Here is a 14731-nt window from a genome sequence, read left to right as displayed (position 1 = left end):
GGGGAGGGGACAGACTGGAGGATGAATACCCTATTCACTATATGGTGCATTATTTTGAACCAGAGCTCTGAGATAACTACACACAACAGAAATATAAACGCAACATGGAGAGTTGGTCCCATGTTTCATGAGCTGAAATTAAAAGATCCCAGAAATGTCCATATGCACAAAATGCTTATTTCACTCAAAATTGTGAACAAATTTGTTTACATACTTGTTAGTTAGCATTTCTACTTTGCCAAAATAATCCATCCACCTGACAGGTGTGGCATATCAAGAAGCTGATTAAAACAGCACAATCATTACACAGGTGCACCTTGTGCTGGGGGACAATAAAAGGAACGTTTTGTCACACAACCCAAGTTGAGGGAGTGTGAAATTTGTTTGCTGACTCCAGGATTGTCCACCAGAGGTGTTGCCAGAGAATTGAATGTTAATTTCTCTTCATATCCGTATTCCAGTCATGTGAAATTCAAAGATTAGGGCCTAATTTTTTATTTATTTACTGATTTCCTAGTGAACTGTTAACTCAGTAAAATCTTTGAAATGTTTTGTTTATATTTGTCGAGTATATTTACTGTTTGTATAAAGTTAGATTGATTGACTGTACCTGTTCCATGTTGTAGCCATGCTTCTCTTTAGCCATCAGAATATACTCATCCACTGGGGGGAGAGAGCGAGAGCAGAGAGAGCGAGAGAGCGAGAGCAGAGAGAGCGAGAGCAGAGAGAGCGAGAGCAGAGAGAGCGAGCGCAGAGAGAGAGAGCGAGCAGAGAGAGAGAGAGAGAGCAGAGCGAGCAGAGAGCAGAGCGAGCAGAGAGAGAGCGAGCAGAGAGAGAGCGAGCAGAGAGAGAGCGAGCAGAGAGAGAGCGAGCAGAGAGAGAGCGAGCGAGCAGAGAGAGAGCGAGCGAGCGAGCGAGCAGAGAGAGAGCGAGCGAGCGAGCAGAGAGAGAGAGAGAGAGAGAGAGCGAGCAGAGAGAGAGCGAGCAGAGTGAGAGAGAGCAGAGTGAGAGCGACAGAGCAGAGAGCAAGCAGAGAGCGAGCAGAGAGAGAGAGAGGGAGAGTGAGCAGAGAGAGCGACAGAGCCAGAGAGAGAGAGCAGAGAGAGAGAGAGAGAGAGAGAGAGAGAGAGAGAGAGAGAGAGAGAGCAGAGTGAGAGCGACAGAGCAGAGAGCAAGCAGAGAGCGAGCAGAGAGCGAGCAGAGAGAGAGAGAGGGAGAGTGAGCAGAGAGAGCGACAGAGCCAGAGAGCAGAGAGAGAGAGAGAGAGAGAGAGAGAGAGAGAGAGAGAGAGAGAGAGCAGAGTGAGAGCGACAGAGCAGAGAGCAAGCAGAGAGCGAGCAGAGAGCGAGCAGAGAGCGAGAGAGGGAGAGTGAGCAGAGAGAGCGACAGAGCCAGAGAGAGAGAGAGAGAGAGAGAGAGAGAGAGAGAGAGAGAGAGAGAGAGAGAGAGAGAGAGAGAGAGAGAGAGAGAGAGAGAGAGAGAGAGAGCAGAGTGAGAGCGACAGAGCAGAGAGCAAGCAGAGAGCGAGCAGAGAGCGAGCAGAGAGAGAGAGAGGGAGAGTGAGCAGAGAGAGCGACAGAGCCAGAGAGCAGAGAGAGAGAGCGCAGAGAGAGAGAGCGAGCAGAGAGAGAGAGAGAGAGCAGAGCGAGCAGAGAGCAGAGCGAGCAGAGAGAGAGCGAGCAGAGAGAGAGAGCAGAGAGAGAGCGAGCAGAGAGAGAGCGAGCGAGCAGAGAGAGAGCGAGCGAGCGAGCGAGCAGAGAGAGAGAGCGAGCGAGCAGAGAGAGAGAGAGAGAGAGAGCGAGCAGAGAGAGAGCGAGCAGAGTGAGAGAGAGAGCAGAGTGAGAGCGACAGAGCAGAGAGCAAGCAGAGAGCGAGCAGAGAGAGAGAGAGGGAGAGTGAGCAGAGAGAGCGACAGAGCCAGAGAGAGAGAGCAGAGAGAGAGAGAGAGAGAGAGAGAGAGAGAGAGCAGAGTGAGAGCGACAGAGCAGAGAGCAAGCAGAGAGCGAGCAGAGAGAGAGAGGGAGAGTGAGCAGAGAGAGCGACAGAGCCAGAGAGCAGAGAGAGAGAGAGAGAGAGAGAGAGAGAGAGAGCAGAGTGAGAGCGACAGAGCAGAGAGCAAGCAGAGCCAGAGAGAGCAGAGAGAGAGAGAGGGAGAGTGAGCAGAGAGAGCGACAGAGCCAGAGAGCAGAGAGAGAGAGAGAGAGAGAGAGAGAGAGAGAGAGAGAGAGAGAGAGAGAGAGAGAGAGAGAGAGAGAGAGAGAGAGTTGTTTATTTCACTTTTGTTTATTATCTCCTTCACTTGCTTTGGCAATGTTAACGTTTCCCATGCCAATAAAGCCCCTTGAATTGAATTGAAAGAGAGATAGAGAGAGAGAGCAAAGAATTTAAACTGTCAGATAATAGTATAGTGTGTGTGTTTACACATGGCGTCAGAGATGAGACTGTTGGGGCACCACACCAGCATACTCCTCTGCTCCTTCTCATTGTAGCGGCTTGGAGTGTCTGTACGTACACACACACACACACACACACACACACACACACACACACACACACACACACACACACACACACACACACACACACACACACACACACACACACACACACACACGTCAGTCATACATTCCTTATTTTCTCTCACTCCATCTGTCACATACACAGCCAAATAATCAAATCCCCCCCCTTTCGCTCTATGGTACCTGGGTTTAATTCAGGTATCTGTGCCTGGTAGTCTCCTCCCACGCGAATCATACTGTCTGTGGAGAGAGAAAAGAGGGATGATTAGAGGAAGAGACCGCAGAGGAAGAGAGAGACATCAGCTGAGAGAGAACTAGCAATAAGGCCAGAGAGTTAGCGATAAGCCCAGAGAGAGAGAGTTAGCGATAAGCCTAGCGAGGGAGAGAGAGAGAACTAGCGATAAGCCCAGAGAGGGAGAGAGAGAGAGAACTAGCGATAAGCCCAGAGAGGGAGAGAGAGAGAACTAGCGATAAGCCCAGAGAGGGAGAGAGAGAGAGAACTAGCGATAAGCCCAGAGAAAATTAGCAATAAGCCCGGAGAGAGAGTTAGCGATAAGCCCAGCGAGGGAGAACTAGCGATAAGCCCAGCGAGGGAGAACTAGCGATAAGCCCAGAGAGGGAGAACTAGCGATAAGCCCAGAGAAAATGAGCGATAAACCCGGAGAGAGAGTACTAGCGATAAACCCGGAGAGAGTATTAGCGATAAGCCCGGAGAGAGAGTACTGGCGATAAACCCGGAGAGAGAGTACTGGCGATAAACCCAGAGAGAGTTAGCGATAAGCCCGGAGAGAGTATTAGCGATAAGCCCGGAGAGAGTATTAGCGATAAGCCCGGAGAGAGTATTAGCGATAAGCCCGGAGAGAGTATTAGCGATAAGCCCAGAGAGAGAGAGAGAGTATTAGCGATAAGCCCAGAGAGAGAGAGAGAGTATTAGCGATAAGCCCAGAGAGAGTATTAGAGATAAGCCCAGAGAGAGAGTATTAGCGATAAGCCCAAGAGAGAGTATTAGTAATAAGCCCACAGATAAAGTATTAGCAATAAGCCCAGAGAGAGTGAGTATTAGCGATAAACCCAGAGAGAGAGAGTATTAGCGATAAACCCAGAGAGAGAGAGAGAGAGTATTAGCGATAAGCCCAGAGAGAGAGAGAGAGTATTAGCGATAAGCCCAGAGAGAGAGAGAGAGTATTAGCGATAAGCCCGGAGAGAGTATTAGCGATAAGCCCGGAGAGAGTATTAGCGATAAGCCCAGAGAGAGAGAGAGAGTATTAGCGATAAGCCCGGAGAGAGTATTAGCGATAAGCCCGGAGAGAGTATTAGCGATAAGCCCGGAGAGAGAGTATTAGCGATAAGCCCGGAGAGAGAGTATTAGCGATAAGCCCGGAGAGAGTATTAGCGATAAGCCCGGAGAGAGTATTAGCGATAAGCCCGGAGAGAGTATTAGCGATAAGCCCAGAGAGAGAGAGAGAGTATTAGCGATAAGCCCAGAGAGAGAGAGAGAGTATTAGCGATAAGCCCAGAGAGAGTATTAGAGATAAGCCCAGAGAGAGAGTATTAGCGATAAGCCCGGAGAGAGTATTAGCGATAAGCCCGGAGAGAGTATTAGCGATAAGCCCAGAGAGAGAGAGAGAGTATTAGCGATAAGCCCAGAGAGAGAGAGAGAGTATTAGCGATAAGCCCGGAGAGAGTATTAGCGATAAGCCCGGAGAGAGTATTAGCGATAAGCCCGGAGAGAGAGTATTAGCGATAAGCCCGGAGAGAGTATTAGCGATAAGCCCGGAGAGAGTATTAGCGATAAGCCCGGAGAGAGTATTAGCGATAAGCCCGGAGAGAGTATTAGCGATAAGCCCGGAGAGAGTATTAGCGATAAGCCCGGAGAGAGTATTAGCGATAAGCCCGGAGAGAGTATTAGCGATAAGCCCGGAGAGAGAGTATTAGCGATAAGCCCGGAGAGAGTATTAGCGATAAGCCCGGAGAGAGTATTAGCGATAAGCCCGGAGAGAGTATTAGCGATAAGCCCGGAGAGAGTATTAGCGATAAGCCCAGAGAGAGAGAGAGAGTATTAGCGATAAGCCCAGAGAGAGAGAGAGAGTATTAGCGATAAGCCCAGAGAGAGTATTAGAGATAAGCCCAGAGAGAGAGTATTAGCGATAAGCCCAAGAGAGAGTATTAGTAATAAGCCCACAGATAAAGTATTAGCAATAAGCCCAGAGAGAGAGAGTATTAGCGATAAACCCAGAGAGAGAGAGTATTAGCGATAAACCCAGAGAGAGAGAGAGAGAGAGAGTATTAGTGATAAGCCCAGAGAGAGAGTGAGTATTAGCGATAAGCCCAGAGAGAGAGTGAGTATTAGCGATAAACCCAGAGAGAGAGAGAGTATTAGCGATAAACCCAGAGAGAGAGAGAGAGAGAGTATTAGTGATAAACCCAGAGAGAGAGAGAGAGAGTATTACTGATAAGCCCAGAGAGAGAGAGTATTAGCGATAAACCCACAGAGAGAGTATTAGTGATAAACCCACAGAGAGAGTATTAGTGATAAACCCAGAGAGAGAGTATTAGTGATAAACCCAGAGAGAGAGTATTAGTGATAAACCCAGAGAGAGAGAGAGAGTATTAGTGAAACCCAGAGAGAGAGAGAGAGTATTAGTGATAAACCCAGAGAGAGAGAGAGAATTAGTGATAAACCCAGAGAGAGAGTATTAGTGATAAGCCCACAGAGAGAGAGAGAGAGAGTATTAGTGATAAGCCCACAGAGAGAGAGAGTATTAGTGATAAACCCAGAGAGAGAGAGTATTAGCGATAAGCCCAGAGAGAGAGAGAGGAGCAGAGAGGGAGCGTGAGAGATTTGTCCGATTCAGCTGCCCTGCGCACCGGGTAGGCGAACTGTTGCCATTTTGAACAATTTCATGTGTGAGGGCACAAACTGCCTCCCTGGCGGGCCCAGAGAGCAAATCAAGTGCACTATAGGCCGACCGCTGGCCAATCGGATGGCTCAGATTACCGTGTCTGCAGTAATGTAGCATGGCATAAAAGAAAGCTACTGTGAGATTTCAAAACGTTTAAAACCACGACTAGAGACTGTCAACGAATACAGTAAAGAACTGCTGTTTCAAAACGTTTAAAACCACGACTAGAGAGACTGTCAACGAATACAGTAAAGAGCTGCTGTTTTTATGATTGACTTGATGCTCTTACTCAGCCCTGTCAACACTTAGTATTCAACACTTTTATAACCCATAAAATGCACGTTCTTCCTATTTCCACTCAGCGCAGCAGTAATGAATGAGTATCAATAGACTTGTTATTGTTATTAGTGGATTGGGTATTTTTTTTTATATCAAGGACATGCCGTTTTTGACTCTCTCTCTCTCTATCACACCTGCTGTCTCTAACTCTGAATGATCGGCTATGAAAAGCCAACTGACATTTACTCCTGAGGTGCTGACCTGTTTGCACCCTCTACAACCACTGTGATTATTATCATTTGATCCTGCTGGTCATTTATGAACATTTTAACATCTTGGCCATGTTCTGTTATAATCTCCACCCGGCACAGCCAGAAGAGGACTGGCCTCCCCTCATAGCCTGGTTCCTCTCTCGGTTCTGGCCTTTCTAGGGAGTTTTTCCTAGCCACCGTGCTTCTACACCTGCATTGCTTGCTGTTTGGGGTTTTAGGCTGTTTTCTGTACAGCACTTTGAGATATCAGCTTAACAAGGACTTTATAAATATATTTGATTGATTGATTTCACTTTATCTCCCTCTCCTTTCTCTCCGACCCTCAGTCTGCTGCTCTCTCCCTCTCCTTTCTCTCCGACCCTGAGTCTGCTGCTCTCTCCCTCTCCGACCCTCAGTCTGCTGCTCTCTCCCTCTGCTGAGACTGACCCTCAGTCTGCTGCTCTCTCCCTCTGCTGAGACTGACCCTCAGTCTGCTGCTCTCTCCCTCTGCTGAGACTGACCCTCAGTCTGCTGCTCTCTCCCTCTCCTTTCTCTCCGACCCTCAGCCTGCTGCTCTCTCCCTCCACTGAGACTGACCCTCAGTCTGCTGCTCTCTCCCTCCGCTGAGACTGACCCTCAGTCTGCTGTTCTCTCCCTCTCCTTTCTCTCCGACCCTCAGTCTGCTGCTCTCTCCCTCCGCTGAGACTGACCCTCAGTCTGCTGCTCTCTCCCTCCGCTGAGACTGACCCTCAGTCTGCTGCTCTCTCCCTCTGCTGAGACTGACCCTCAGTCTGCTGCTCTCTCCCTCCGCTGAGACCGACCCTCAGTCTGCTGCCCTCTCCCTCCGCTGAGACTGACCCTCAGTCTGCTGCTCTCTCCCTCTCATTTCTCTCCGACCCTCAGTCTGCTGCTCTCTCCCTCTCATTTCTCTCCGACCCTCAGTCTGCTGCTCTCTCCCTCCGCTGAGACTGACCCTCAGTCTGCTGCTCTCTCCCTCCGCTGAGACTGACCCTCAGTCTGCTGCTCTCTCCCTCCGCTGAGACTGACCCTCAGTCTGCTGCTCTCTCCCTCCGCTGAGACTGACCCTCAGTCTGCTGCTCTCTCCCTCCGCTGAGACTGACCCTCAGTCTGCTGCTCTCTCCCTCCGCTGAGACTGACCCTCAGTCTGCTGCTCTCTCCCTCCGCTGAGACTGACCCTCAGTCTGCTGCTCTCTCCCTCCGCTGAGACTGACCCTCAGTCTGCTGCTCTCTCCCTCCGCTGAGACTGACCCTCAGTCTGCTGCTCTCTCCCTCCGCTGAGACTGACCCTCAGTCTGCTGCTCTCTCCCTCCGCCGAGACTGACCCTCAGTCTGCTGCTCTCTCCCTCCGCCGAGACTGACCCTCAGTCTGCTGCTCTCTCCCTCCGCCGAGACTGACCCTCAGTCTGCTGCTCTCTCCCTCCGCCGAGACTGACCCTCAGTCTGCTGCTCTCTCCCTCTGCCGAGACTGACCCTCAGTCTGCTGCTCTCTCCCTCCGCCGAGACTGACCCTCAGTCTGCTGCTCTCTCCCTCCGCCGAGACTGACCCTCAGTCTGCTGCTCTCTCCCTCCGCCGAGACTGACCCTCAGTCCGCTGCTCTCTCCCTCCACTGAGACTGACCCTCAGTCCGCTGCTCTCTCCCTCCGCTGAGACTGACCCTCATATGCAGGCACCATCAGCCCAGTAAAATAAAAAGCACATGATTTAAAAATGTTTGGTCACTTAGCTGTGTCATGCTATTAAAAAAATCAAAACATCTGAGCGGTAGATCTCAGCTTGCATTTTGACTCAAAGTGATATTGACTCAGAAAAAGAAGGTTGGTGACCACTGTTCTAGAGTTTTCCTGTTAACACCACCACTGTTCTAGAGTTTTTCCCTGTTAACACCATCACTGTTCTAGAGTTTCCCTGTTAACACCATCACTGTTCTAGAGTTTTCCTGTTAACACCACCACTGTTCTAGAGTTTTTCCCTGTTAACACCACCACTGTTCTAGAGTTTTTCCCTGTTAACACCATCACTGTTCTAGAGTTTCCCTGTTAACACCATCACTGTTCTAGAGTTTCCCTGTTAACACCATCACTGTTCTAGAGTTTTCCCTGTTAACACCATCACTGTTCTAGAGTTTCCCTGTTAACACCATCACTGTTCTAGAGTTTCCCTGTTAACACCATCACTGTTCTAGAGTTTCCCTGTTAACACCATCACTGTTCTAGAGTTTCCCTGTTAACACCATCACTGTTCTAAGTTTCCCTGTTAACACCATCACTGTTCTAGAGTTTCCCTGTTAACACCATCACTGTTCTAGAGTTTCCCTGTTAACACCATCACTGTTCTAGAGTTTCCCTGTTAACACCATCACTGTTCTAGAGTTTCCCTGTTAACACCATCACTGTTCTAGAGTTTCCCTGTTAACACCATCACTGTTCTAGAGTTTCCCTGTTAACACCATCACTGTTCTAGAGTTTCCCTGTTAACACCATCACTGTTCTAGAGTTTCCCTGTTAACACCATCACTGTTCTAGAGTTTCCCTGTTAACACCATCACTGTTCTAGAGTTTCCCTGTTAACACCATCAACATTTCCCTTTACTGTGGCAATTGTGAACGACTGAACACAATATTAGCCACTTTTAATGCTAAAATACCTGGGGGGGGGACGAAAAAAAACCTGCAAAATATTTTGTTGTAGGATTCTATTGTATAGACATGCACTACTCAGCACAGACTAGTGCACCATAACCAATCAGAGCTCCAGTAGGCCTATATGCAAATGGGCAATTACCATATATGGATCTGTGCCAGGCACTTTGAACTGGACTGTGTTTACAGCATGAGCGGTCGTGAGTAGATGAACTGGACTGTGTTTACAGCATGAGCGGTCATGAGTAGATGCGCTTGTTTTGAGATCATAGTGAGAGCTGCATGTAGCCACGTGTGCACATTTTGTTCATTTATCTAGTTATAGATAATTTATTCATATCCTTTGCTAGTTAGAGTTATTAGCCCAGTTATAGATCATTTGTAGTCAGCAATAGAGGAGTGATTGACTCCTACAAGAGCACAGAATGAATACATTTCTAGACATCTTTGAAAAGCCAGTCAGGTAAAGAGCTTTTTGTCTTAAAGGGGCAGTGTTATATTTTGAGACAGGCTTGAATAAGCTAAGTAGCCAATTTATCACATTCTCTGTAATAATGGTATGGGATTAATAATGCATTTTATTTTGTAAAGTGGTATCTAGCATCAAACAACATTTTCAGTCACCACCTTGTGAGAAGGACAATCGGATAAACAGGTTCATGTCAAGCTCTGCATGTTATGGAATGTGGTCCTTCATTGAACAATGAATGATAGAACAGCTGTTTCCATGTTAACATGTTATGGGATGCATTTTCTCCATTGTGTTTCGATTCCAGGCTGTATCACAACCGGTCGTGATTGGACGTCCCATAGGGCGGCGCACAATTGGCCCAGCGTCGTCCAGGTTTGGCCCAGCGTCGTCCAGGTTTGGCCCAGCGTCGTCCAGGTTTGGCCCAGCGTCGTCCAGGTTTGGCCCAGCGTCGTCCAGGTTTGGCCCAGCGTCGTCCAGGTTTGGCCCAGCGTCGTCCAGGTTTGGCCCAGCGTCGTCCAGGTTTGGCCCAGCGTCGTCCAGGTTTGGCCGCCGGTAGGCCGTCATTGTAAATAAAGAATTTGTTCTTAACTGACTCGCCTAGTAAAATAAATAGTTAAATAAAAGGTTCAATAAAATAAAATAAAGACCACTCTGTTAGGCCTACATTATGATCAAATATCCTCGGTAACCTACACGGCCACTGTTAAACCGTTGCTTAAATGGAAGCACACAGAACGAAATGGGGAGGGACTGTGTTTTTTGTCTGTTTTCAACTCTTCTGTGCTTTTGTTTGAGCGTGTGTGCGCGTGTATTTTCCTGTCATGAACTGAGTAGGTATGACGACGGTAAGAAAATGAGACAGCAGTGAGCACACAAACTATTATTGTGGATAGTTAGATTAATATAATAAATTGTACACGCTTTGAAAGAACAATTTCTCTAATAATCCTGTTTACACGGACACATCTGAGATCAGGCTGCCTGATGAGACTTTTGATAAATGCAGAAAAAAATCACCAATCAAAATAAACTTTATACCATGTTATTTTCTGCCCTTTTCCCCCGAATTTGACCTGTGTGTGTGTGTGTGTGTCGTGTGTACCGTGAGCGTGCTCCTCATCGCTGCTGTCCTCCTCCGAATGTTGGTTGTTTCCATTGGTTTTAGCCCTGCTCCTAGACAGAACGCCACTCCCCGACCGCTCCATCACCGAGGGCATACTGCAACACACACACACACACACAGAGATAAAGCATAGGCCTACACATAATCTACATCACTAAGGAAAAGTCCTGTCACCAATCAGCACACACATTAACTCAACCCAGCAACAAAATACCAAACTTCCAAAGCCCTCAGTATAGCAGAGATGAACAATCTGTTTTCCACTAAGCACACGTACATGCACACTAATAATTCAATATTAAATTGATTATGTTAGTTGGCAGAGTACGACATCAGTCGTGTAAAAACTTCACTCTCCTTAAAAGAGTGGTAGATCATCATTTATGTAAGAATACTCTGATTAAAACACCTGGTTTTCTGAGCAATCTTTCAAATGATTAGGACGTGTAAACACCTTTTTTCAAGCAGAGTTCCAGCGCTGTGTATTTGATCTGTACATGTGCCTTGAGCAAGGCACTTAACCCTCATGTCTCCTGTAATTGTTGGAGATAAGAGCGTCTGAGTTCCAGCGCTGTGTATTTGATCTGTACATGTGCTAACAGCAGCAGTTCAAGACTCTCTCTTTTGTGCAAAGTGAAGTGAGTTCGGGAACAACTGAAAGTATCTTAGTTTGAAATAGTTTTCACATACAAACTTTATCTGTCCGAACTCAGGATAATATAATAATAATAATAATAATATATGCCATTTAGCAGACGCTTTTATCCAAAGCGACTTACAGTCATGTGTGCATACATTCTATGTATGGGTGGTCCCAGGGATATAAAATGTTCTTCCCAAAAATAACGTAGTCAAGTGTGGTAGAGCGTTTTATTTTGATTGGTGATTTTCTGCGTTTATCATAATTCCCATCAGGCAGCCTGATTTCAGATGTGTCCATGTAAACAGGATTATTAGAAACATTGTTGTTCTTGCAAAGCATTTAAACGTTTTAAACAAATGATTATATTTAAAAATCAGAATATTCACAATAAATCAATGTAACCGTGCAATGTAACCGTGCTCACTACCATCAACAGCCTCTTACTGTGTCTGGTCATCAACCCCAACTCCTCATAATAGCAAAAATACTCACACATACCAACCTGGTCTCAGAACATTTCGTATTATTCTGTACGTAAATCCGCGACACTCCATTTAGTAAGATATGTATCAATTTGTGGACGTCCATCACTCCTTTTCGTATGTTACGAATTACAATTAGTATTTTTTATATATACATATAAATTACAACTTCTCAAAACGTAACATATGTTACGAATTTGCAATAAGTAGTTAGCAATGCTTATGCCTTAACCTCTTGCTCCTACCTGACACGCAGGCGTCCCATCTAGACATCTGGAAATGCAAATGCGCTACGCTAAATGCTAATAGTACTAGTTAAAACTCAAACGTTCATTAAAATACACATGCAGGGTATTGAATTAAAGCTACACTCGTTGTGAATCCAGGCAACAAGTCAGATTTTTAAAATGCTTTTCGGCGAAAGCATGAGAAGCTATTATCTGATAGCATGTAACACCCTAAAAGACCCGCAGGGGACGTAAACAAAATAATTAGCATAGTCGTCGCTACACAAACCACACAAATAAAATATAAAACATTCATTACCTTTGACCATCTTCTTTGTTGGCACTCCTAGATGTCCCATAATCACTATTGGGTCTTTTTTTCGATTAAATTTGTCCATATATAGCCTAGATATCGATCTATGAAGACTGTGTGATAAACGGAAAAAAATAGCGTCTTATAACGTAACATCATTTTTTTTAATTAAAAAAAGTTGATGATAAACTTTAACAAAACACTTCGAAATACTTTTGTAATGCAACTTTAGGTATTAGTAAACGTTAATAAGCGATCAAATTGATCACGAGGCGATGTATATTCTTTAGCTGTCCGTCTGGAAATAATGTCCGGGTAAATCTCAACCAAAACATCCGGTCGGAGACCTGAACAAATGGCTTGTCTCTTCTTCGTTTGACCAAGAAACAAAGCCTAGGCAAATGACAAGACTGTTGACATCGTGTGGAAGCTGTAGGTATTGCAACCTCAGCCCCATTTATTGTGGTTCGCCTTTATCAATGGGTTGAAGTGGCGGATGGATATATATTTCCATTTTCAGTGATCAGATTTTAATATATTTTCCTGCGCTTTTCGATGAAACGCACGTTCTGTTATAGTCACAGCCGTGATTTAACCAGTTTTATAAATGTCTGAGTGTTTTCTATCCACACATACTAATCATATGCATATACTATATTCCTGGCATGAGCAGCAGGGCACTGAAATGTTGCGCGATCTTTTACAGAATGTTCGAAAAAGTAGGGGGTAGGAGTAACAGGTTAAGTAACCATCTGTTTTATGTAATCATACAAAAACGTCACACTAAATGGAACATCTCGAAGATACGTACAGAATAATACTAAATTCTCTGAGACCAGGTTGCATATACACACACTCAAACAAACGCAAATTAGAGTTCACAGCAGAAAAATAACACAGTTAATCCAGTATCTGGCTACACGAGGAGTCACATGTTCAACTATCAAGTGGGGAAACATCAAAACACACCACACACACACAGCCTATGCCAAACTATGTGTGTGTGATGTGAAGTAAGTTCTCTGTCTTGGGGGAGGCGCGCGCTAACGTTCGTGCTGTGACACAAAAGACTAGACGGTCACCTCGGGACAAGACATCTTCCGGTTTCAAATGTTCCCGTTAAACCGACTTTTGTCGTTATACCGACCAAAAGAGACGTGAAACGAACTCTACATACAGTTATCACATTAATAGAACAGTTGTACATTCAATAGCTGTCATTTTTTTTGGTACATTTTGTCGGGAAAAAATGGGTCTGTCAACAAGAGCCGAGTTCCACACTATGTATGCATCATCAAAAAGTTCACTTATCTGTAACATCACGGCAAAACAAAACACTTACATTTTAGGACGTATGTTTTTTGTTGTGATGATAACCGTTACAAGCCTAATTTAAGAAAATAATTTCCTGTAATACTGATTAAAAACCACTCAGAAGATATTGCAGTAGTATAGTATTCGGCCTCATTCACAATGCTGTTGGCCTTTGTCTACTTGCCCAATGCTGGTCCAAAGCCACAAACGGTGCCAGTCTGTGTGTAACATTAAACTCACACTTGAGGTAGGATTGTAGACTAATCAAGGCAACAACAAACAAACAAAAAGTTCATTTCATGGCAACAGATAAATAAACTATGAACAAATATCAAAAGTTATCGATATCATTACTGTCCCACCGGTCGCCAAAGCCCGCCCCTTTCACTTTTTTTTGTTGCAACTTGATTGATTGATTACATAGACCAGCCAACACATTTCTACAGGGTAGTAGCTAGCATCTACATTAGTTGCAATATAAACCTTTAGCAATCCTGCCTTAACTTTTAGACAGTGTAACATATTAGCAAGAAACTGGCTGACTAGTTACTAAGTTTATTTTCCCTAATATTAAATAATAACAGCTATTGGAAAGTAATTACATTTGGGACACTCACTTGTGTGAGTGCTACTGGCCAAAAACACATTCATATCAACCATTAGCTATTTCCATAAAAGTCTAGCATTGGAATCCCATCCTGGTAACTATTACCATGATGTTGCTTCTAGAAAGCAAGTTTACAATCCTTATTAATCAATTATACAGATATTATTTGGGGTTAAGTATCAGTTTAACTCACAAATGACTAAATCAATTTTTCTTTCTCGTATTCTCCAAAGAGGGGGGAATCTTTGTCACAATCTCTCATATTCTCACTCTTCCTCGACTCTCGCTCAAAACCACATCCAAATTAGTAGTGACAAGAATATACAACAACGTGTGTTCCCATAGAACCGGCTTTAAAAAAAAAAACATTGAATAAATAATGAAATCTTGTCCCACCTCCGTTCTCTCCTCCTTTTCCTCTGTCCTCCGTTGATAATATCTTTCAACTTTCAATCCTTTTGTTATCGCCAGGCTAACGTCGGTGGGGGGGGGTAGGGGGGTGGGGGTAGGTGTGGGGGGGGGTAGGGGTAGGGGGTAGGGGGTGGCTAGTACTATTCCAGTTGTTGGTCGCTACTAGTTGGCGTTGTGGACGTTTTGGATTCGTTGTACAAGTCGGGATAGCAGTTCAATTCAGTAGCTCACCTGCTTATTTTGTGGTCCTCGGGCGTTTTTCTCTCATTCAAAACTTAGCTACGGCTTTCTCCGCAGCTAATAGGCCGCTTAACTAAGATAATTAAAATTAAAATAAACTTCACCTTCAAAACGGCTTAATTTTCATTCATTTGATGCCAAAGTGGGTCTTCGCGTATTCAATAAAACAGCTTGCACGTAGAGAAGCGGAGAGTGTGCCGGGAGAACCGAACCAGGCTTCGGAGGGGAGAGGTGTACATCCGCAACCGTTGGATTGCTCCTCGCCTCTCCCTAACTAACTTCAATA

At 45.4% G+C, this 14731-nt stretch overlaps 1 protein-coding gene across 1 annotated transcript in view; it reads right to left on the bottom strand.

Moving 5' to 3' along the window:
- rcor2 (REST corepressor 2) overlaps positions 1-14255 on the bottom strand; it is a 28179-nt gene extending 13924 nt beyond the window's left edge. The window contains 5 exon segments of the mRNA XM_046318806.1: positions 611-663; positions 2422-2502; positions 2703-2759; positions 10188-10303; positions 14191-14255. Of these exon segments, the coding sequence (XP_046174762.1) occupies positions 611-663; positions 2422-2502; positions 2703-2759; positions 10188-10302 (306 nt within the window). The 5' untranslated portion in view covers position 10303; positions 14191-14255.
- Between the last annotated feature and the right edge of the window lie 476 nt (positions 14256-14731).

Source organism: Oncorhynchus gorbuscha, linkage group LG21, assembly GCF_021184085.1.
Source record: "Oncorhynchus gorbuscha isolate QuinsamMale2020 ecotype Even-year linkage group LG21, OgorEven_v1.0, whole genome shotgun sequence".
Taxonomy (NCBI): domain Eukaryota; kingdom Metazoa; phylum Chordata; class Actinopteri; order Salmoniformes; family Salmonidae; genus Oncorhynchus; species Oncorhynchus gorbuscha.
The sequence above is the reverse complement of the archived record's forward strand: the minus strand, read 5'-3'. Positions and strand labels throughout refer to the sequence as shown.